At 33.8% G+C, this 23,493-nt stretch overlaps 3 protein-coding genes across 15 annotated transcripts; 1 reads left to right on the forward strand and 2 right to left on the reverse strand.

The window, feature by feature from the left end:
- Positions 1-57: 57 nt before the first annotated feature.
- LOC8280099 (mediator of RNA polymerase II transcription subunit 22a) lies at positions 58-2,538 on the reverse strand. 2 transcript variants are annotated; one of them, XM_002519850.4, is made up of 3 exons: positions 2,257-2,538; positions 1,098-1,163; positions 58-637 (listed from the first exon to the last, which is right to left on the reverse strand). In XM_002519850.4, the coding sequence occupies exons 1-3, from the start codon at positions 2,398-2,400 to the stop codon at positions 395-397; spliced, it is 453 nt and encodes a 150-aa protein (XP_002519896.1). In that variant the 5' UTR covers positions 2,401-2,538; the 3' UTR covers positions 58-394. The 2 variants fall into 2 exon arrangements, with proteins under 2 accessions (XP_002519896.1, XP_015575126.1); XM_015719640.3 differs by having other exon boundaries at positions 58-634; positions 2,257-2,531.
- A 2,393-nt stretch (positions 2,539-4,931) lies between these two features.
- Positions 4,932-15,629, forward strand: LOC8280098 (LRR receptor-like serine/threonine-protein kinase FEI 1). Of its 11 annotated transcripts, none has more exons than XM_048374321.1 (16): positions 4,932-5,148; positions 5,274-5,314; positions 5,594-5,683; positions 6,389-6,596; positions 7,123-7,258; positions 8,286-8,357; positions 8,457-8,528; positions 9,189-9,260; positions 10,101-10,172; positions 10,261-10,332; positions 10,517-10,614; positions 10,843-11,010; positions 11,128-11,460; positions 12,543-12,788; positions 13,523-13,656; positions 14,898-15,629. In XM_048374321.1, the coding sequence occupies exons 4-16, from the start codon at positions 6,500-6,502 to the stop codon at positions 15,114-15,116; spliced, it is 1,791 nt and encodes a 596-aa protein (XP_048230278.1). In that variant the 5' UTR covers positions 4,932-5,148; positions 5,274-5,314; positions 5,594-5,683; positions 6,389-6,499; the 3' UTR covers positions 15,117-15,629. The 11 variants fall into 11 exon arrangements, with proteins under 11 accessions (XP_048230278.1, XP_015575103.1, XP_048230280.1 ...); XM_025157462.2 differs by having other exon boundaries at positions 4,933-5,148; positions 6,366-6,596; XM_015719617.3 differs by lacking the exon at positions 5,274-5,314.
- A 502-nt stretch (positions 15,630-16,131) lies between these two features.
- On the reverse strand, positions 16,132-22,882 carry LOC8280097 (spermidine-binding periplasmic protein SpuE). 2 transcript variants are annotated; one of them, XM_048374324.1, is made up of 7 exons: positions 22,549-22,882; positions 21,816-21,870; positions 21,604-21,709; positions 19,768-19,902; positions 19,058-19,240; positions 17,272-17,433; positions 16,132-16,993 (listed from the first exon to the last, which is right to left on the reverse strand). In XM_048374324.1, exons 1-7 carry the CDS (start codon positions 22,847-22,849, stop codon positions 16,571-16,573), a joined length of 1,365 nt encoding a protein of 454 aa, XP_048230281.1. In that variant the 5' UTR covers positions 22,850-22,882; the 3' UTR covers positions 16,132-16,570. The 2 variants fall into 2 exon arrangements, with proteins under 2 accessions (XP_048230281.1, XP_002519894.2); XM_002519848.3 differs by adding an exon at positions 22,344-22,468 and having other exon boundaries at positions 21,604-21,870.
- Positions 22,883-23,493: the final 611 nt, after the last annotated feature.

The raw sequence follows: 23,493 nt of genomic DNA on the forward strand, positions 1-23,493 counted from the left end.
TGTAGTATTATATATATCGTCATTGTAATTTAATTTTGGATCTGGCACACCCTAATATCATCTCCCAACACTATTTTTCTGCTGTCCAATGAAACATCCAGAAACCATATCACTAGACAAACTCAATATTTTGTCTAAGGTTGTTCAGTGTATGCCATATTAGGAGCTTGGGCCCCAATTACAGGGTGCTCATAGGTTAAACTACAAATGAGAAGGTAAATGTTTCCTCTACAATTGGGGAATCAATTAACCAACGGAAAGGGGCTCCCTTTTGCAAGAACTGGTGGTATCTCAGCTTTTTCTCTCTATGAGGTACAACTAAATTAAGATTATTAGAAAAGAAAAGGTTGCTGAACAATAGAGCAGCATACTGCTTCTCTTCTGGAGCCTGGGTTCATGGTTGAAAGGTTTGACTTGTTCTGTGTGCAGAAGAATAATAATGAGATTCAAGATCCTTGAGGCTCGCAGCAGCCTCCTCCCCAACTTTTGCTAAAATGCCGTCTGTTTCTTCTTCCTGTTGGTTAAACTCGACTATTCTTTGATCTACATGGTCATTAAGAGATGCAAATCCTGAAAATATTGCAGTCTGCTTAAGCTCTGACACCAACTTGAGTAAAGAGTCAGCTGCTTGAACCTGCTTTAAGAGAATCATTAACATTAAATGGCCAAGCCACTCTAACACCATAGAAAGTATTAAGGAATGGCACATGAAAATATTGAAGAAAGCTTGCTTTACTCTACAATTTCATTTGCAAGCTAATTAAGATGTAAATCCTAGATTTTCAGTCTGCAGCAGTACTTCAATTGAAATTAAAGTTGGGAAGGCCAAAGTTAATTAATCAGAAAGCTGCCCAGCTCTGAATTTAGGTTCCATGCCAAAAGCTAGAATACAAACTTTTCTAATAAAATATGCATGAACAAAACTAGAATACAAATTGCTCTAAAGTTGACAATATCGTATGCAGTTCAAAATAAGTATATGCAAAGATTACAAATTACAAGCCCAATTAAATTTAAGCACTTGCTTGTGTTCGTTTATTGCTGTCTTTGTGCATAGCACGCGTGTGTGTATGTAAGGGAGAGAGAACTAGTCTTACCATTCTTGCTGCACGCATTTCCATCATAAAAGCCTCTTGTGAATTTCTAACCGGTAGTTCATTGACCTGCAATCAGCAGCATGCTTTTATGTAATTCTTAAATCCATATATCAATGTACAGCTTATGGAAATTGAAGAAATGAATCTGCTTCTATGAATGGAATCACCAAATTGAAGAATGACTAGGATTCAATTTCAGTCTCTAGTGATTAGAGGGAATTATTGCCAACTATGCAATCAAGAAGGTAGGAATAGCCCAAAAACATGATAGTAACGAGGTGCATGATATCGGAAGTAAATGTGACGTGATTTCTTTCAATCAGGATAAATAAACTAGAAACAGCAAATGAACCAGAGGTAAAGATGCTGAGGCATTGACAGGGAAGTCACCAGTAGGAAAATGCATAATTTACTTGCATTCTTTTATTCTATTATTAGAATAGAGCTTTAACATTATGCAACTATAACAGAAGTAAATCATGCAGCCTTGAAACTAAACTTTCAAGGTAGCATTCCCGAGGAGCGAGAAGATTTCATCCTATATGCATTATGCTTACAGCAGCAGTTTAAACATAGAACGACTTTCTTTTTGTACTTGGGGGACAACAAAGTTTGATAATTAAGGTACAGAAGGGTGGACCTCACTGAATCTTCCTCTTCTACCAAATAAAAGAAGGATCATGATGCAAGGTCCAGAAAGAAACAAGTTAGCCTTACTCATTCTATCGTCTATTTGTCCCACTATCAATTACTCGCATGTCAATTAACTGTGGTTCAAAAGTTTATTGCCAATAACTAAACTAATGCAAATAACTTTTCCATTGCCATCTCCGTGTGAAGCAAAATGCACGATCGTGAAGGAGGTTTCTCTTGGTCGTCTTAAATTTCAAGAGCAACCTTCAGCTGTATTACAACAGAATAACTTGGCATATACAAGAACTATTAAAACAGAAATAACACACAAAGCTTAAAAAAAAAAAGCGGAATGTGCTCTGTAAGAATCATGCTAAAGCACACAAGATTCAGGAACCCAGGTGATTTAATCTCATCCTCAATGATTAAAAATGAATAATGGTCTTAAGGGATTGAAGAATTAATAAAGGACAATTAAATTTAAAAAAGAAGAAGCTCACGGCAATAATAGAACAAAAAAAAATACCCTAGCGACATTGACAAGGTGAGTGAAATTGTCAACGATGTTAGCGATATCTGTTTCCACTCTCTGCATTAGAGACTTCTGCTTTTGCGTAGCCGCTGCTGCTGCCGCTGCCGTCGGTCCACTTCCCCCTCCACCTTTATTCATTATCACTCCGCAAAACCACACTGAAACCCACTAATAAGTTCTTTTGTTTTTCAGCTGCTTGCAAATGGAATTTATTGAACGGAATGATTGTATTAGAAGGCAAAAAAGAGACGCGGAAATCAATTGTGGCTTTTGAAAAGAAGGAAAAGACTGATTGAAAAATGGTGGGTTTTTTTATTTAATTTTTTTTATTTTGTGAATAAATAAATAAAATTAATAAAATTTACAATAAATATATTTTATAAAAATAATTTTTATATTTTGATAAAAAATTATAATCTCAATTTTGAACTAGTTATAAATATAAATAAATTCAAAAATATTGTTCTATATAATAGTATTTAAATATATAATTTTAAAAATATATATTATGTGTGTTTTATTTTACTATAGTATTTTTTTTCTCATCAATTTTATTTATATAATATGACAAGATATTAACATATTTTATTTATTATTTTATTATTTTATTAACAAAATTAAGTATTATGTCAAAAAAATCAATACTCAAATCTCCATTAAACCATAAACTTTCCATAGTACTATATTCTTTAGTACTATATTCTTTAGACTAAATCTATTCTTATAAAACTTAAATAAAATTTAGCTTTGAAAGGTAATTATGTTAAAATATTGTAAATAGTTATATTATAAGTATAATTATACTTTTAGTGTATAACTTGTTAAAAAATAGTAATTGAATTTATAAAATTAATAATTGAGTGGCATTAGTAAAAAAAAATATTATATTTTTAGTATATAATTTTTAATTTTTTTAAATTTTTTTACTCATATAACATAAAAAAATTAAAATGAATTAATTAGTGATATAGCCTTAAGATACATTTTCTCTTAAATATCTTTCTTTTTCTAACCTCTATTAATCCTTAATCTAGTAGTTTTAATTTTTAATTTTCAATTGATGAATTTTAATATTTATTATTCTATAAAACTCTAATGACTTCATAAAACACGTTTGTATATAATAGATAAATTTATTATTTTATTATTTTTATAACATATCTTTATCAAATATCTCTTATATTTTTATCTCATCTAATATTAAAAAAATTTATATCGGTATTTATAATGTGACCTATTAAAAATATTATTTTCTTATTTTTTTACAGATTGCGATATTTAATTATTAGTTTTAGAAATTCAACGCTCGTTGTTATTTTTTGACAAATCTAGATATTAAAAATATGATTATCTCTATATTTTATATAAAAATGACTTCTACGTATTAATAAAAAACAAAACGTCAACTTTAACTAGTTATATTTAAAATAAATTATACGTCATGATTAGTTAATTTTTTTAAGGAGTTTGATTCTATATATTTTAATTATTTATATAATGCAAAAGATTGAATATTATGTTGCATTTAGAAAAACAAAAAACAAAGAAAGATCACATGTCACAATAGATGTCTTAAATTTGTTGAATACTGCATGGATTTACATTGTGAGAGAGAAGCATTAAAGAGAGTGCAATATTCTAGATTTTTAATATGGCTTTGCATCCTTTTAACATTATAATTATTATTATTTAAGAAACTATGTCAACCACATATTATAATGTATATACATTAAATGTAACAACTCTTTTAATTCATTAATGCACTGAATATTCGTTCTTTATACCACTTGCAAGAGGATAATCAAATTAAAATAATAATTTTTACAACTACATATTTATTAAGTTATAAATTTTTAATTGCAATAAATTAGTTCAGTCCTAATATTATAATTATTTTTTATATTTATTAGAGGGCCAACAGACCATATACTCTATATAATAAGAGCGGTTTTTTTTTTTTACGCTCGTTATAAATGTAAAAACTCATATAATACGAATGAAATAATTTAAACAAATTTCTTATTTTTAAAAATAAATATCTTTGCTTGCTAACATTGAAAAAGATTCATTTATCTTCTATTGACATACTTCTACAAAACTTTTTATCTAATTTTATTTGGTGATTTACTCACTAATTTTAACATAATTAGAAGAAAACAGTACTTATGTTTCTTGCGAAACTATTACCACTGAAATTATTAAAGTTTTAGTCTTCTTTCCCTTCAAATAGCTTAATTATAATTAGTATCCATGGGGTTTAAGTCAAATTGATTGGATTACAGTGATTGTTATTTGATTTTTGATTCTCATGTTTATAATTTCACGTAGTCAGTTTTTCAAAAGGTTAACTATTTTTTTTTATTGAAATAAATTAGTAATAACTAATAAAAAAATCTTAAATCCCAGAAAGTAATTATAAAAAGGAATATTCTTTCAGCACTCTTGTATATATCAATTTTCTTAATAGCGGAGAAAAAGATACCGCTACCACTAGCAGTACAGCAGTCAGCAGCAAACGGAGGAGCGTCGGTTGGCACGTATGGAAGGTCGACTTCGCACGTGTGAAAACACTTTGATTTCATTGGTTGAGGTGATGTCCTTTTGTTCTAAAAGAAATAAAAGAATTTACAGGCATCTAATCTAATTCCACTCACTCGCTCACTTCCTATATCACAACACACCATCACTCTCTCTCAAAAAACAAAATAAAAAAAATAAAAATAAATAAATAAATAAATAAAATAAAAAGAAAAAGAAGAAAAGCTATCTCAAAAGGAAAATTAGTTTTTATTTTATTTTTTAATTTTGATTTTTTGTTTGGTTGTGTTTGACATATCACTTTACAGCTCACTGCATTCATTCTTCTTCGCAGATCGAATCTAAAAGGTGTGCGAGTCTCTGCTCCTAATTCTTTCTATTTATTTTTTTTCCAATTATTTTACAAGAATTTTTTTTAAAAATCTGCTATGTATTATTTTCTTCTGCATTTCCTTTTAATTTTCTTTTTGCAGCTTTTACTGTAGTTTGGGATTGTCGGTTAAGCTGTGAAGGAGTGAGTTTTATGTTTTCTTTTTTCATTTTTTTACTCATTAGGGTTTTAGCAATCTGAATTTTGGTTTATATATAGTCTAGTGTTTTTTTTGCTTCTAGTTCTTCACTGACTGCAGATTTGTACTGTTACTTGTTTTTAATTTGTGTATTTCCTGTAAATTTTTTGAGATAGTAGTAGCTTTTTTAGTGCTAGTATTTGTGCTTTAGGTTTATTTATTTTTTTAAATTAGGAATATTATTTTCTTATGGCATTAAGTAGCTTAAACTGACCATGTTACAGTTTCTTCTATGCTGGAGCCAGATGATATTTGATTTAAGAGGCAAGGTCTATCATAGATTATCCTGTCCAGCTTCCTAGATTTCATGTCTGGTAAAGTTTCAAATATAAAGTATTTTTTTTTTCCTGACTTTGTAAAGTGCATAGATCTTTTCTGCAATTGATATTGTGAATTTTTGAATGCATTATCCATAATTCAGTAAGGCTTCTAAAGTATATAGCTTAGTGAGGAGTTCTGATATGTTTCTTATGCTGAAATTTCTTTATTTAGGCCTTGTAATACTGAATACTGAACATTTCAAGTCACTAAAGGTGGAATCCTTAACTTAATAGCTTTAAGTTGTAGATGGATGGTTTCTAATGCATTAGTATTGTTCTCGATCAATTTTGTGACATGGGCAATTAGGTTTGTTAAGCTTTTCTGTTCTGATAATTTGTCAGAAAGGTGACAATTTGTATGAGAAGCTCTATAAATGGCACCAAAATCGGAGGAACAAAATTTTCAATTGAAAGTGAAGAGACAAAGAATGAAGAAAGCTAAACTGAAAGTAGATAGTGTCTGAAGGCCAATTAATTTATAATCTCCAAATACTAAGTGTAAAGCAAATCTTACTCAAGCATCTTCCTATGCACATTTCAGCTAGATATTGTAATTGGATAAGTATGGTGACTATTGCAAGTTCAAGATTTACTTATGAAGGGAACTTGTTTCCTGTTATGATGTTTTACTTTTTGTCATTCTCCTCTTTTCTTGATGACTCTCTATCTCTCCCAGGTAACTGTTGTCTTTTATTGTAGCTGCTGTATGGTATTATCAACCATGATAACCATATGTTACAGAGGAAGCATTTTGGACCTTGGTGTGTCAGATGATTTCTAGTAGCTATTTTATGCTTTACCAGTGCTGTTATGGCCATCTATCTGAGGAGATGTCAAGGAACTTGGCTTTTTTACATTCTAGTGCTCTATATCTTTGTACAAAAAAGTGGAGCAATTAATTCTGATGGTATGTATTTTTTTTTTTTTGATTTTTTCACCACTGTTCTTATCTAATACTTTCATAAGCTCTTTCAGAGTGGTGAAGCTGCTGATTGGACAATTGAATAATCTATGGCTAAATGCATTATTTAAGAGCAAATCCATGGCATTTATAGTGGACTTGAGTCCTTTATTATTGTGTAACATTGTGTACGTCAAATTTCATCTACTAGTCATATGGGAACTATCTGGAATGCTCTTTCAATTGTGTTGAGTACTTTGTCTATGAAAATTTTCATTATGTCATTATGTATCTGGCCAACAATGAAGAATGCTTCATCATTGCAAGCATCAAACAATTCAGCCATTGGGTGCATTTCTAGGTGGGATGTTGGGATGTTCTTTTCTAACATCACTATTTGCGTAACTAGTGATTTTTGCAAGAGATATGTTTTAGACATCATGATTTATGCGCTATGCATGTATATGGAAGTGCATGCTTTCGGGGTTTTTGATAAAAATAGCATGTGAACTTTCTTTTGTTATTTTTGTAGGTGAGGCACTTCTAAACTTCAAAAATGCAATTGTTAGTTCAGATGGGATCCTTCCTCTATGGCGACCTGAGGATCCTGACCCATGTAACTGGAGAGGGGTGACATGTGATCAGAAAACCAAGAGAGTCATATATTTGTGCGTTGTTCTCCACATAATCGATTTGCTTGGCATAATTGCTTCTAATGATCGCAAGATGTGTTGTTGTCAATGGATTGCTAAAGATATGGAAAATTTATTTCGCATGGCCTTGAGTTTTTACCTTATTTGTTGAACACATTATGATAAAAGGCATGCATAAATAGTTGACAAGCTAGTACTTCAGTCATTATTACTTTTTATGGCCGTAACATTAGTTTCGTCATTAATGATACAAGTAACTTGTGGCATCAACTGTTTTTCTTTCCAACAATTTACTTATCATTATGCATCTTAACAGAGCTTGTTAATAGATTACTGGAAATTATTTCAGCTGTTCTCTTTAAAGTTTATTTTGACTTTTGAGACTTGAAGGGTAGATGCTTTATTACTCTTCCCGCACATATTCATATATCATGCATGTCCATTACTTGCTGGCATTTTAATTGCTTCCACATGAAAGTTAAGTGCTGTCACAACTTAATCTGACCTTGAAAAACACTTAGGTGAGCAGATGATAGTGATTTCATATGTTGATCTGTTATGAATCCTAAAAAGCCCCAATTCTTCAATTACATGAAGATAAGACCAAATTAACACATCTCAAGTCTGTTAATATAATCCACGGCGCAATCTTCATTAGTCAATCAAATCAAGAACTAAATTGAATTTTTTTTTGTAGTTACAATACCAAGAAAAGTGAAGGAGGCACATTTTCTCTTTAGATTATAGACTTTTGATTTAGTATCTGCCTATTAAACTTTTGAGTTAATATCAGAATTGTCTATTTGCTAATACTGACAATTTTGACCTAAGGCAAGTTAATACTAATTATATTATGGTATTTATTTTTCTTATAGTACACATATATGCCGTCACAGTCATAGCACTTGAAGTGTATTTAATTTTACAAGATGATATCTGCCTCAATAAGTGTGGAAGAAGATTATACTTCTTACAATCGCCTTCTGTATTTTAATTAAAATTGTGCGTTTGTTTGATTTTTTTTTAATTAATTCTCTTTCAGGAGTCTGAAGAATCATAAATTAAGTGGATCTATATCACCTGACATTGGGAAACTACAGCACTTGAGGATTTTGTACGTGTTTTAAAGATTTCAGTTTTATTATTCTGTTTCATGTTAGCTGACTTTAAAGGTATGGTGCAATATCTGATATGTTTTAAACACGTGTTGTAGAGCTCTATACAACAATAACTTTTACGGAACAATTCCTTCAGAGTTGGGAAATTGCACGGAGTTGCAGGGACTGTAAGTATCTTTGTTGGAATTAGTCCTACTGAATTGATAGTCTTGGATTTGTGTCAGTTATTTTGGAAATTACAGCAGAATGCATCAGGAGTTTTGTTCTGTTTTCTTAGTATTTTGGTGTGAAAGGGTGACTTACCGCGAGCAGCTTACGCTGCTTGATTTACATTCAGGGGACTAAGGTCTTTCTTGAGATGATTTGATTAATTGGTTATGGTGATTAGTCATTCTTCGAATAGATTTAAATTTTTAAAAATGCTATCTTATCTTGTGGATGTTTATTTGTATTTCTATGCATATACAGCATTTTCTGCATCATGAGTATTCAGTTAGATTCTGAGCTTATTATAGAGGAAATTTCTTCATTCACAGTTTCATTGACATTTTTGTTATCTGATTAGCATCATATCTTTCCGTTTAAAGTTAGTTACAGTTTTACATTAGTTTTGACCTGTATGTTTTGCAAGTTGCTTGATGGACTTCATGTAGACTACATTATGAAGTTCACTGAATTTTGGTTTGAGCATGCTGGTCTATGTTTATTTAATATATGTACTTTCTTTAGGTCAAGTTTTTGAACATCATATGATATATATATTTTTTTTAAAAATGATTATGGTAAGTAAATTGCAAAGTAAATTTTGAATCTGTTTGCTTCTACAGATATTTGCAGGGTAACTACTTAAGTGGACTAATTCCAAGTGAATTGGGAAAGTTATCCGAGCTTCAATATTTGTGAGTTGATTTCCACACGATGAATATATTATTTTAAATTGTACTGTCTTTGTAATTCCTATCATATGAATAGTGGACTAGATGATTGAGATCACTCAAGTTTACTGTCACAGTTAATCTTCAGTCAATATAGAAATAGAGATTGATGAATAGGCTAAACTTTCATGATTATTAGATTCCTGGTTTATCCGTAAGAGGAACTTGCTTTGCTGGATGAGCATTGTGACTTGACTTTGTGGCCTACTGAGCTGTATAACTACTCTGGCCTACATCCTTGTTTAGTTTTTCTTAAACCTGGTTAAGATCCCTATTTAGTGTTAAGAGTGAATACTGTATATGTTTAAGTGCCATCAACGTGGACTGCATGTCTTATCCTTGTATGAAATTGTCCAGGGATAGGGTGGCCTGGCAGTAGGTATTACAATATTCTTTTGAGAAACAATAATTACATGTCATGATAGTTCAACTCTTGACGACATCCTTGTACAAAATTAGGTAAGGAAATCAAGCTTCATGGTCAGTACCAAATTTCTTACAATAAAAGAATCAGGTCACACACTGGCAAAAGAAAACTAATGGCAAGGAGGAGAAATAGAAGAAACATGGAGATTCTACTAACATTAGTTATTTGTAAGAATTGAAAGATCAAAGAACTTTGAAGAACAATGGCTTAATGTAATTTGCTTTAAATGATTTCAGATGCTATGATAATAACCCCAAGTGAGGGTCAAAGTATTTCATCATTGTGTTTGCTCTATTTCCTAAATTTAAGAAAAAGAAATTGTTGACATGCTGGTAAAAGACAAAACTCCTTAGGTGTTCTGTTCTCCAATTCTACAGGGATATCTCAAGCAACTCTCTTAGTGGGTCAATCCCTCCATCACTTGGGAAGTTAAATAAACTTATTACTTTGTAAGTAGCTCTTATTTAGCTCTTTAACAAAGGATTCTATTAATCTGTGGCTGAAATTGTTTATACTGAATATTTTGAAATCTTGAAGCAATGTATCAAACAATTTCCTTGTGGGACCAATTCCATCTGATGGTGTGCTTTTCAACTTCAGCCAAAGCTCGTAAGTCCAGCCTGTCATGTTTAATGCATTATTCTTGATTTTGGGGAGGTTATCTTATAACTTAGACCCGCATTGACATGCATTTGTAATATAGTTACAGTTTGGTGGAAATAAATTCTATTGAATTTAGCCCCAAAAGCCAAAGAAGAAATTGCACTAATAAATTGAAGCATTTATCTTTTAGTTTCACTGGGAATCGTGGTTTATGTGGGAACCAGATCAATATGAACTGCAAAGATGAAACTGGAGGACCTTCGTCCAATTCAGGATCTCCTACATCAGGTGAATTTTCAAGCATGTGAAACTGAGTTTAATATACACACACACATTTTGTTGATAATGCTGAAAAATTTACTAAACATATGAGTATCATATGGCTCATATGTTAGAGCTAGAGTCTTACTCTAGGAAGTTTCTGAAGTCACTACAAAATGGCAATTTGTATGTCTGAGTATGTTTTCTTAAACTTTATCTTTGTGCCTAACAATAATTCATGCGTTACCTTTTTAGCTCAAAATCAAGGTGGGAAGAAAAAATACTCAGGTCGACTGCTTATTAGCGCTTCAGCAACTGTTGGTGCACTGCTTCTGGTTGCTCTTATGTGTTTCTGGGGTTGCTTCCTTTACAAGAAGTTTGGTAAAAATGAAAGTAACAGTATTGCAATGGATGTCAGTGGAGGTGCTATTCTTAACTACTTCTGGTCCACTGGAAATGTGTTTCTAATCTTATTTGTTATTGTGCACCGATGCATAGCAAGTTCCTGGAAATTTGAGTTGATATGATATGTTGCTTCAGGTGCTTCAATTGTAATGTTTCATGGGGACTTGCCATACTCGTCGAAAGACATCATTAAGAAATTAGAGACCTTAAATGAGGAACATATAATAGGCTGCGGAGGCTTTGGAACAGTATACAAGCTTGCAATGGATGATGGCAGTGTCTTTGCTTTGAAACGAATTGTTAAATTGAATGAGGGATTTGATCGCTTCTTTGAGAGGGAGCTTGAGATTCTTGGGAGCATAAAACATCGGTACCTGGTGAACTTGCGAGGCTACTGCAATTCTCCTACATCAAAATTATTAATTTATGATTTCCTTCCTGGTGGTAGTCTTGATGAGGCACTCCATGGTAAAACGATCTATTTTGTTACATTTATATTATTATGTTAATTTGTTGGAATTAGTGAATAGCATACATGCGCCTTTTTTCAATTCTCACAAGCATATGCTACTTTAAATTTTCTGATATAACCTGGTAGATTGATCATGATCACAATTAATACAGTGACTTCCGCACATCATATGGCTACATGCATGCAGCATCATTTTACAAAGTTTTTCAATTAAGGGCTGCATAAGGTCATGTGATTCTGGTCTATGTGGCCTTAGGCCTCAGGGTTGGATGCTTCTATGATAGTTGATGTGTCTACTATTGTCTTTGGAATGAGCATGGCTTATGGACCACGTGCTGTGGCATTTACTCTGACAAAATATTCCATCTTGGTTAGAAAAGAAAAAGAAATGGTTCCATTGAAATTCTTGGGCACATTCTTTACTTTAGGCATTTGCAAATGCATTATAATTTGTGCAGTCTCCCAATTTTGAAGTTGGTGTGTGGTGTTGTGGGCCTTTGAACTATGGGGCTGTGGCAATCTAACTGTAGATTTAATAAGTACCAACTGCTTATGGCAATTTCTTAGCAAAACAGCTCTAGCATTTTTTGGCATTACCTATTTTTTTTGTCCATTGGAACATATAAGATATTCAGTGATCTGTTTTATTTGGTGATTTGATCCCATTTGGTGGTGGTCTTTGATTTTATTTAGTGTGTTCAAGATCATTTCATCTGAGTGTGACCTACGAACTCAGCTTTGCTGCTTTTAGTGTGCTTTCTGCTGTGGCTACTGTTGCCTCTGGATGGTTGAGCTACCTGTAGATCTCAATCTATTCTCATTGAAGAATAAAAAGAAAAGTAGAAGTGGTGTAACTAAAATTCTTGGGCATATCCCGCTAGGCATTGGCTGATAGATTGAGGTGTGTTAGGTTTGAAATAGTTTCTTAGATTCAGCATTGGCTATAAGATTCAAAATATAAGATTCCTTTTGATTGTGGACTTCCTCCCTAAAATTTTGGTTGTGGGACTGTATGCTCTTCATAAATTTGTTGCATGAGGGAAAATGTGAAATAATAAATCCTTACAATGTTTTGCAGAAAGATCTGAGCAACTGGACTGGGATGCACGTCTGAATATAATTATGGGAGCAGCGAAAGGATTGGCCTATTTGCATCATGATTGCGCCCCTAGGATCATACACCGAGACATAAAGTCAAGCAACATTCTACTTGATGGCAATTTGGAGGCTCGTGTATCGGACTTTGGACTTGCCAAACTGTTAGAGGATGAAGAATCACACATTACAACAATTGTTGCGGGAACATTTGGTTATCTAGCTCCTGGTAAGTGAGGTTTATAGGCTTGGACTTTCAGAAGTCATGCTTTCCCCTTAACCCAAACTGCTTGGCATGAATGCTTCTCATGATATTAACTTAAGTTAAACTGACACTTGAGCCCAGATTCATTTTCTTTTCTAAATTGATTTTTGACAATGGGTGTACCATCTGCTTTGTTATTTGTTGCCTAAGGATATATAATTTGTTGCAAGGGAAAAAAGAAAAAAGGGAAAAGTGATAAAAAGTAAGGATGAGCATGCTATTCTGGATATCAATTTGGACCCTAAATCTGGATTTACAACAAATAATTTGTTTGGAGATCATTCGGGTTTTTTATTAATGCGGATTTCAAACAAATTCATAGGTGATTTGACAAGCCATTAATAAGGATTGGGCAATAACTAATTATGTTATTTGAAATCCTTATATTCAAAATCTAGTATGTGAAACCCAAATTTAAAGTCCAAATGCAAGGTTGAGGTATCTCTTAATTGTGTTGGATGACTCTCAAGTCGTTTTGATCTCATCAGTAGATTTGGTTACTTACGGGTTTCATAGGTCTTTCAGAAGATTTTACTCATAAATTATAGATCAAGGCCGGATCTTAATGGTAATTCAAACTGGCTGCTAATCTCTTTAGCTTATAACCTAAATGAATAAGGAAAGCTCTGATTGTTCTTGCGCTGGCCAGTTCTTATAATATTTGGATATCTTCTGAATCCGTTCTATGCCATTGCCAGAGTACATGCAGAGTGGTAGAGCAACTGAAAAGACTGATGTTTATAGTTTTGGGGTCCTGGTGCTCGAGGTATTAAGTGGAAAGCGACCTACAGATGCAGCATTCATCGAAAAGGGCCTGAACATTGTTGGTTGGGTAAATTTCTTGCCTGGGTTTTTCCCCCCTGATTTTTGGTAGATAATTCTTAATTGTTTTGCATCTTTATAGTAGTCAGTAGAGACATTGAATTTTGAGGCTATCCGATTATGGTAATTAAAAATATGACATTTTACTAAAAGCGTTCCTATTCTGCCTGCTTCAACTTGGTCTTTGCATGGTTGATTACATGGTTTATCTTTTTCTGATGTATGTTTATTTTGTACTGTGAATTGATTCACTAAATGTAGTTCAAACTTAAAAAGCTGCTAACAGTTCATGTATGTAGTATATATAGAATGCAAGTTAAATGTAAGGAAGTGGCCCCAATCTTGTGGAAGCATTTCAGATAACATCTAAAGTAGTGGTTCTACTTTTATCTGTGTCTTGAGATACTCGACTCTTGAGCTAGAGGCAAATTAGTGATCTTGTAACTCATGGATGAGCTCGTTCATTGAAACAAAAATTTTAGGTTTATCTAATTAATGGACCAATTGAGAATATAAGTGAATTCAACATTACTGTGGTAAAAGAAACAAGCTTGTATTCGTTCGTATTTGTCAATTTCTCACTTGTAGTTCCACATAGTAAATAGCCAACTTTAAACTACCAAAACTTTAATCATTATCGAGAAATTTTGTTAATTGTTGATTCTGAATTATAGGATTTTCATGTTGGTAGGTGAACGTAAATAATCATAAAATAAATTGCTATAAGTCGTTAGTTTTAGAGTAAAAGGTCTCGTGAGAGAGAGAGAGAGAGAGAGAGAGAGAGGAGTTTGGGATAACCAGTCTCACATTGCTAACATGAAATCAAGTACTTTGCCTAGATGCGTTAATGTTTGTATGCGGTTGAGCTCAAACTTAAATGTAAATACAGGCATATTCTCGTCTTTTTCTGTTAGCCTGGCCTAGTTGCATTAGTTTTTTGCAGGTACTTCCTTCCCTCTGCAAGTTTTGATATATTTTCTTAGTAAACTGAGCTTGAACACAACTTAAACGGCCATTTAGAGCCTGAACTGAGTTTGAGCCTGAGTGAGAGGGACTGAGTCAGGCCTGAACTAGAGAATGCAGCATGTCTCAGTTTTGTTTACATGACTTTTGGCATGCTTTTAATACCACAATGAACTTTGAAGCAAGATATTTTGTCATTAACCAACATTTACCTAAAATGCAGGCACACACACACACACACCAGTATGAAGGTGCTTATGTTGATTCATATGTTTTATTTTTTTGCAGTTAAACTTTTTGGTTACAGAGAATAGGCGACGAGATATTATTGATCCAAACTGTGAGGGGGTGCAGACTGAAAGCCTTGATGCCCTGCTTTCAGTTGCCACCCAATGTGTATCTTCAAGCCCAGAGGATCGACCCACCATGCACAGGGTTGTTCAGTTACTTGAATCTGAAGTGATGACCCCATGCCCAAGCGACTTTTATGATTCCAGCTCTGATTGAAGCCATGCGGTGGCAATGATGCATGTTAAAATTTGCAGCCATGACTCTGCAGCATACATTGAACAAAGAATGTCTTGAGCAATGAAAGGGGCTTAGAATCTGCAGCAGTTTTGCATCTTGATTTTATTCGTTCATTCTTTCTGCAGATTGATGACAACTTGAAGACACTTTCAGACATTTATGTGAGCAATTGATTAGTTCTCAACTGGAGTTTTGCTGCGTTAGAATCTGCTCATTTTGCATGGTTGTACGGAGCTATTCAACACGTGATTGGAGTTCCCATTTGTGGGTGGGGTCATTTATTCATCCAGTCATTTTTTTTTTTGTTTCCATCATTTTGTTGTAATTTGCCATCGCATTTGTCCGCTGAAATTAATTGTATATGCAATCTGTATAAATTGAGTCTCATCTTTCCAAAGGATTCTTGTTACTACCATTTTTGTAAATTATGTTGATTACAATAATCAGCGTCTTCAATGGTTACTATGAGCGGGGGCCTCCATTATCGTCTTATTGGCATTTGTTGCATCTTACCAAATTCTCCGCATGCTATTCTGTTGGACTGCTACAGAGGCGTAGAAGGTAGGGAATTTTGCCCGTCACAGTCTTGATTTTGAGTGGCGCCTCAAATGTAGTTAAAAGGAAATTTAGAGAAAGGCTGAAAAGGCCTAATGCAAATCGGGTCCCTCGTAAGTTTATAATTATGAAAGAATGCGCCAATTGACTTGAGGAATGGAGAATTCCAAAAATATTTAATTAAAAACAAAAATTTAGCCAAAAATAATATGTAAATATAACCTTGGTATCTTAGACTAGGTAAGATGAGATGATGACAGAGCCTTAATGGAATTCTCGGTATCAAAGGAACACAAGTACCCAATTATTACGACACATCATAATATCCAATTGCATCCAATGGCTCCACTTAAATATAAACTTCCCCTGACAATTTATCCACTAAACAGCTTTCCAAATGCAAAATTTCACAGATCATTGAAACTGATCAGGAGTAATATTAGAGCATTCACGTTTATGTCGCAGCACACTATATATCAAACCAGATGAAGTCAATACATATATGTCCAGAAGAATGCATGAACATGATCAGATATTCTAAGACACATTTTGCAAATACAAATTTCATGTGTATATTGAGCCACACTCATGGGGCTTTCAGTAATTGGCTATATAGGTTCATATGCATGTCTTCAGGCAGGCACATTACAACAAACAGACAATAACTTCCGTGTCAACTTGAATATACAAGAGCATGGACAATATCAGTAAGTTTAACTAAATATTGAAGCAATCTTTCTTTCGCTGATGTTAATGGCTTTGATATGAAGATATGCTAAGAATATGAATCTGACCTTCTAAACTTCATCTCAGCGTTCTGGAAGTTGCTTCAATGGCCTCAGATGGATCTGTCTAATGTAATGTGTTTTTTTGCCAGTTTAGATTACCTTGGAATCTGACTTTCGCCCAACAGATCGGACCAAAGAAGAGATATATGGGTGTATTCTATGGATCAGATTAGGACCAGGCTGCTGCATACTGGCAATCAGCCACTTATAATCTAACAATTGAGCATCCGATAATGGCTCCAGGAACTCGCACCTAGACAAAATTTCAGGTGGAGGTACTCCTGCAATAAGGTTTGTGTCCAGTCTTGGTTTACCCCGGGTGAGTTCTTCAGGGACTTCAACAGGAGTGCTTTCAAGGGCAGATGGACTTGCACCAGGGATTACCTCCTGCTTGAATGGCATTGCTCTTGCAGCTTGCAAGCAGAATTCTATCCATTGGTGGATTAATGGAGATGGTCCTCTGACTCGCCCTCCAATTCGGTTTGTTGCCAGTCTAGAGGCAGCAGGGATTGCCTGCAAAGATGCATCTTTTCTGAACAAGCATATATTATATAAAAAACAACTGATTATTGATTATTCTAATTCAGGATTATAAGGGTTTAATCTCCAAGGTATATCTGGATCATAATAGTAAAGCACGACGGATCATGGATTGCACCGTGCACTACCATCCACAATCTTAATATGGTTAGGCATGGTAGATGTATTTGGAATTCAGTCTATAGCCAAAAAATGTACAGAGAAAAAAGAAGGTGAGTGTCAACTTTACACTCAGATTACTGAAGATTTACCCAGAGATCAGCCCATAAGCTAGATCCAGACTTGGGGACTACAACTGCAATATTAGACATGCGCTTGGCAACAGGAAGGACATCACTACTCCATCCAACAGCCACCCATACATCTCCCACTCCAAATGCTTTCAAATAGTGCATGCTGTCAAACAACCGAACCTACAAAACCATTACATGATGTAATTATTGTACTATCTCTAGGAACAACCAGCATTTGTAACTCTAGAAAATTTAGTAAAAGAACATTACTAATTTCTCACTTCTGTTATTCAACGAGAAAGATACTTGTGTCCTGTTTTAAATGTTCAACATTCTGTTCAAGCTTTAGATGGTTATGAATAGAATAAACTCAAATGTCAAAACAAAATGAAATGGAAGAAAATGTATCCTGACACAATTCAGGTATATTCAAAAATTGACTCTATAAATTTGACTAGCTAGAATAGGAATCGAATCATACAATTCTAATAAATATGCTGCTTAGAGCTATTCAAATTGAGCAAATCAATAGTGATCTGCCGAATTGATACGAACTGATTGATCTGGTGAATTCACTAATCAAGCCTTAAGGTTCAATATTGAAAACTAAAAATATAACCTCATTTTAGTGCAAAAGAGCCCCTAAACCCTTGCCAAGTAACTTGATTGCAAAAAATAAAAGAAAAAAGAAAGGGAAAATCTTTACATACCTAAATAGTAGACAAAACCATGTCTCTTCCTATCACATGCATTTGCATCTTCTACTCCTATCCTAATAGTACCCAATTTCTAGCAATCCCTCAAGAGTGTAGATTTTCGATTATTCTGCGAGGGTAGATGACATAGAATACAAATTGTACATAGTGTTATTATAAAACAAATATGAGATATGCCTTCCAGTGTTTATTTAATCTATACAACTATTTATTTCGGAAGAATTGGTCAAGGTGAGAACTTGGACCTGCATTTCTTGCTTCATGGGTAAGTGTCTTGAATTAGCTATATATGAACCTTTATGTTTAGCAAAATTTTCTTACTTTCTTGTACTTTATTTAAGATGAATGTGTTACATTTATCTGACTTTCAGAGTTCATAAGCAATTCAATTCAATTCTAAATTCTTGATTCACCAAATGAGGATTTCGAATCTCGAAATGACAACTATGCTAAAGGGTATATTAGGTTTAGGGTAGAGCAGAACACCTATCAACCCACAACAAGTCATCCCACAATGAGTTACAACCCAAGATCAATCTCATGTTTCATTAAATAAGAAAACTATGGAATATCCTTTGAAAAAAAAATTCTGAGGACTTGCAAAGTAATTTATTGGAGTATGATCCAGCTTTTGCATTCCCTTATTATGTTGTAACCCATACTTGAACAACCTAATGTGGAAAGAATCTGTTATAAGATATTATCACAATCATGCCCTCCCAACTAACCAAACTCTCCACTTTCTTGAAGTTTAAGCCTTCGGGATGTGCTACGACTACTGCCTTGAAGCTTTCATTACCATTTACAAAAGGAAGCCTGAAATGCATTTATACCTGTTTTCCGAATAATGCGAGATAAAGTAATTTATTGGAGTATGATCCAGCTTTTGCATTCCCTTATTATGTTGTAACCCATACTTGAACAACCTAATGTGAAAAGAATCTGTTATAAGATATTATCACAATCATGCCCTCCCAACTAACCAAACTCTCCACTTTCTTGAAGTTTAAGCCTTCGGGATGTGCTACGACTACTGCCTTGAAGCTTTCATTACCATTTACAAAAGGAAGCCTGAAATGCATTTATACCTGTTTTCCGAATAATGCGAGATTTTCTTGAACTGCGCTCTTCCCTCCATGAACTTCCAATTCAATGTCCTTTGCGTTGTATGATGCTCCCATATACTTCAGAACTGCACCAACAACCTCCCTAGGCGAGTCTATCATAGAAATCCTCCCTTTCAGGTCAGGCCGCCATAAATCTGCCCAATCCTGCAATAGAAGCTAGAGGTTACCTTAACAAAAATTATACCAGATAAACTTCTTAGTGAAGTATCCATAGAAGATGCAACCCCACCCCTCTAATTGCTACTTTAAGCGTGTTATTTGTAAATGGCTAAAAGGTCCCTTAACTACCCCATTTTTTCTATCATCTATTACAATCTTGTCAAGTTCACAAAATTTAGCATCAGTTTATAGTAGTAACCCAAAAACATCACAGGGCATCCCAAAATGGGCAGGTGGCAAATCAGTACCCAATAAACGCTTTTGCTAGTTCAACTAATGACGTGTTTCGGCTTGCTTAGGCTAGGACCTTTAAACTGAAGAGACGAACCAAATTCTTCTATCATGCTGTCTTTTTGCCTTAAGTAATAGGCCTCTGATATATTTCTAATGTCTATGACGAATACTGAATGATGAATACAATGATTGACCTATGATTTTATAGGCATTGTATGGGCAAGTCTTTTTCAGATCACATTAAGAAAATGGAACAAAGAACAGAAAATGTAAGTTACCTCTATTGGAGCCAATTTATTCTTCTGAAACTTGCTTTTCTTGTAGGCTATTACCATACTTCCCCATCGATATGGAGCACCCCAAATTTCACCATTGGGATCTATGCTGCCCTCACAGTTCCTGCGTAGGTATACCTGAGACATGTTTAGTGGAGTATCAAGGGAATCCCATGACAAAATCTAGATAGCAGTATATTATTTAAAAACTGTCGAAAGATATAGTAGTATTTGAGAAGACACTTATATTACAATGAGTAGCATATCCACATTGAAACCAATGTTTAACAAGGAACAGAATCCTATTATATTACTTTACACTTTAGGTGTAGCAAAGCTGTCTACCAATATTTTATTGAACAAATTTTCTGGCATAGCCTAATCAAAACTAGTTCCGAGGCCAAGGGAGATACCAGGACATATAGCAGGAGTGCCACCATTTCAGTATGGCAGTGAACAGTAACAATGATTTTTACACTTGATTGATTTTAGCAACGCATGTCAAAATGAAAGGTTTCGAATTACCCAATAGATTTACAACAATTTCAACAGATTTGGAGAGGAGATTTAGAAACCAATAACCTTTTTGTTTCTTGTATTTTTGAAGCTCAGCACACTACTTAATATTCAAGAAAAGTAAATACAGCCTTCTTATTTTCTTATTGAGGAAAGGCTTTAGCAGACCTCTGTCCGCTGCAGCTGCCTTCCGCACTATGCATGTCCTATTTTACAGGCTTTTTAATGAAGCGTCTTTAACTTTAAATGCACAGTCGAGTATCAAGGAGTAGGCCATGCTACGGAAGTAAGATCTTTATTAAAACTTTGATAAGATGAGAGGTAAGAATGATGGCAATATGCGGATAGAGGGAGAGAAAGAGACCACTGCCATTAGCATGCTAGTGAATATTCCTTCGTTTCGTTAGCATCATGAATCAAGGGTATTCTACTAGCTTCTATCTTTTCTAGAATTAGTCTAAGAAATGCACAACAAAAATCCAGATTGCATGATAATTAACAAGACCAGAGAAATCTGGATTGCATCTAGTATGACTAAATGAGACAGTATGTTGGAGTGTGCTGGGCTATATTTATTTGGAACATGTTATAAATTTTTTAATTTTCTTCAGGCATCCTTCAAATATCTCTAAGAGCACAATCCTAATAGGATTGAGACTAATTAGGACTTCAATTAGTTAACAGCGGAGTTATTTTAAGTCTACGAATACGCAAACTTGCTGTGCTTTCATATTAATCAATCAACACTATTAGAGATAACCTTACTACAGAAACTAAAAATTGTAAGGCACACTAGAGAGAGAAGGGCGAAAGACCTTAGGAAATAACTCAACAGGCATGCATAGCCTAAAAATCAAACTACAACAGCATAATTAAATTATATGGAATTTATATTTCCTTGTTCCAGATAGGGTATTCTAAATAAACATCAAATCATCAATTTAACTTCCATGAAACACATATATGTTTGCTAGCGTTTTAGAAAATTAGAAGGAAAAAACCATATATGTGAACCCATATAACTTAGCATTCTCCAGAAGGTTTCTAGAAAAGGAAAAAAGAGTCAAGGTTTCTAGCATTCTGCCAAAGGTTTCTAAAGAAGGAAAATCTTAATCAGTCAAGGGGACTTACTAACTTCAGGCAAATGGGAATCTAAAGAATCAGAAACAAAGTCTTAGCTAAACATAATAAAGAATACCATAAGATGATATAAGATTTGTATATTCTTATGAAGTCCAAGGACTATAGAAACAGATGAATCACCTAATGATCATTAAATTATTATAGGAGAAGAGAAGACTCTAAGGACACATGAATTGTTACCTTCCATTTGTCACTCAAGCCTTTAAACCAATCCTGGTCTTCTACACCTCTTATGGGCTCGATTAAGGCCTTCTGGATGGCAAAACTAAGCCAGGAGTCGCCAATGCTAACGATATCAGCAGCCGCAACAGATGAAGAACCAATATTAACTTTACGTTTGATGTTGTTGTTACTAAATGACATTGATAAATCAGAAAAGATATTGTCAAGACCTCCAACCAATTTTGATCGGAGCCTTAATCTTTTTCCTTGAGATTGCATGAAATCCTACATGTCAAAGAAGATTATATCACAACCTAGCAATCCCTCAAAAGTCAGAAATTTCATTATTACAATAATAACAGCAACAGCAACTACTCTTAGCTGTTGCTTTTGTTGCTCTGTTCGAAAATTTAAAAAGCACTGACGACTGTTCTTCAATGACACTGGACATGAGAATGAACCCGTATTCTTTGAAAGGGATCCCAAGTTTTTGCATGGTATGTGAATTTTCTTTCATGATATTTTTTTATATTTAATGTCTACAATTTTTGGTTACCATTTTTATTACGTGATTAAATGCACCAACAAAATTCGGTATTTTCTTAGTTTAAGCGCGGGCTGGTCTTTGGTCACGGAGAAATGCGTGGGATACTAAAGTGACATGAAGAAGAAGATAAAAAAAGAAGAAGCAAAAGCCCACAAGTTCTTCTCCCTATTTGCATTGCAATACCAAAGGAGAAAGGTTATAAGATGGTGACCTTGATCCAAGAAGGAGGTATAGAACCACGAAGGGCCACAATTCTAAGAGGAACTGACAAAGCAAATGTTTTTGACTTCCAATTTTCAAATGCATCATCATCATCAACATCATTACAGTCATCTTCTGCATTTTCATAAAGATCCCAAAATTGTTATTTAGAAAAAATACAGTTGAAAAAAATAAATATAATCTACTTAAGTAACCTTGAATTGGTGCAATTTTTGCAATAGGAGTGGAAACTGGTGCAGCTAGCGAGGAGCGAGAAACACCAATTGTTAGGGTAAAGAAGAGTGAAGCGGAGGCAGCTGCAACTCCGAGGAAGGCCGGAGGTGGGTTATTACTTTTAGGGTTAGGGTATTTTTTATTATCATTACAATTGGTGAGGACAAGTTTGGGAATAGAGGAAATGAGGAGAGCGTTATGGTAAGACATTACAGAGTGTTTCTGTTTGTTGCCGTGGAAAATGAAAGTCGGACGGAGCTCCAACCACACTGTAACTATCATTATGAGATTTTTTTTTTTTAAAAAAAAAAAATGTAAAATGTCTTATATTTAATTGTTAATAAATAAGTAATTAATAAATATTTAGAAAATTATTTTTATATTTAGATAATTGAACTCGATAGTATTTAATAAATTAATTATAATTAGAAATCTATAATGAGATTTTGATAGATCTAAGATTATTCTGCAAAATAAAATAGAAAAAACCAGTTAATATCTTAAATTTGGATTTTTTTCTTCTATAGTAGGGAAAAAGAAAGAGCTGAAATTTTAAAAGGTATACAGGCTTAATTATAAAAAGATGAAAAAATTATGTCTCTAATGGGAGAGTGTTTTAGGGAAGAAAAAGAAGAAGAGAGAACAAGAAACTGTACTTTGAAATCTTTGAGCTCGGGGTGATTACTTTATGTATTTTTCTACAGTAATGCCGTTTTAACAGAGCAATGAAATCTTTCGGTTTAAAGAAAAGAAAGCAATGCAAACACGAGGAATTATAACAAGTGAGATTTCCACACAGCGGCGCTAAACTGAAAAGCAGGGCATCAACGGGTTATTAATTAATCCGAGTGACTAAATTCACAAATCTGCGAAAAGGAAGACCAACAAGTGAAGTGAGATGCGGGTCGGGTTTTGATTTTTCGAGT

The sequence above is a fragment of the Ricinus communis genome, chromosome 5, assembly GCF_019578655.1.
Source record: "Ricinus communis isolate WT05 ecotype wild-type chromosome 5, ASM1957865v1, whole genome shotgun sequence".
Taxonomy (NCBI): domain Eukaryota; kingdom Viridiplantae; phylum Streptophyta; class Magnoliopsida; order Malpighiales; family Euphorbiaceae; genus Ricinus; species Ricinus communis.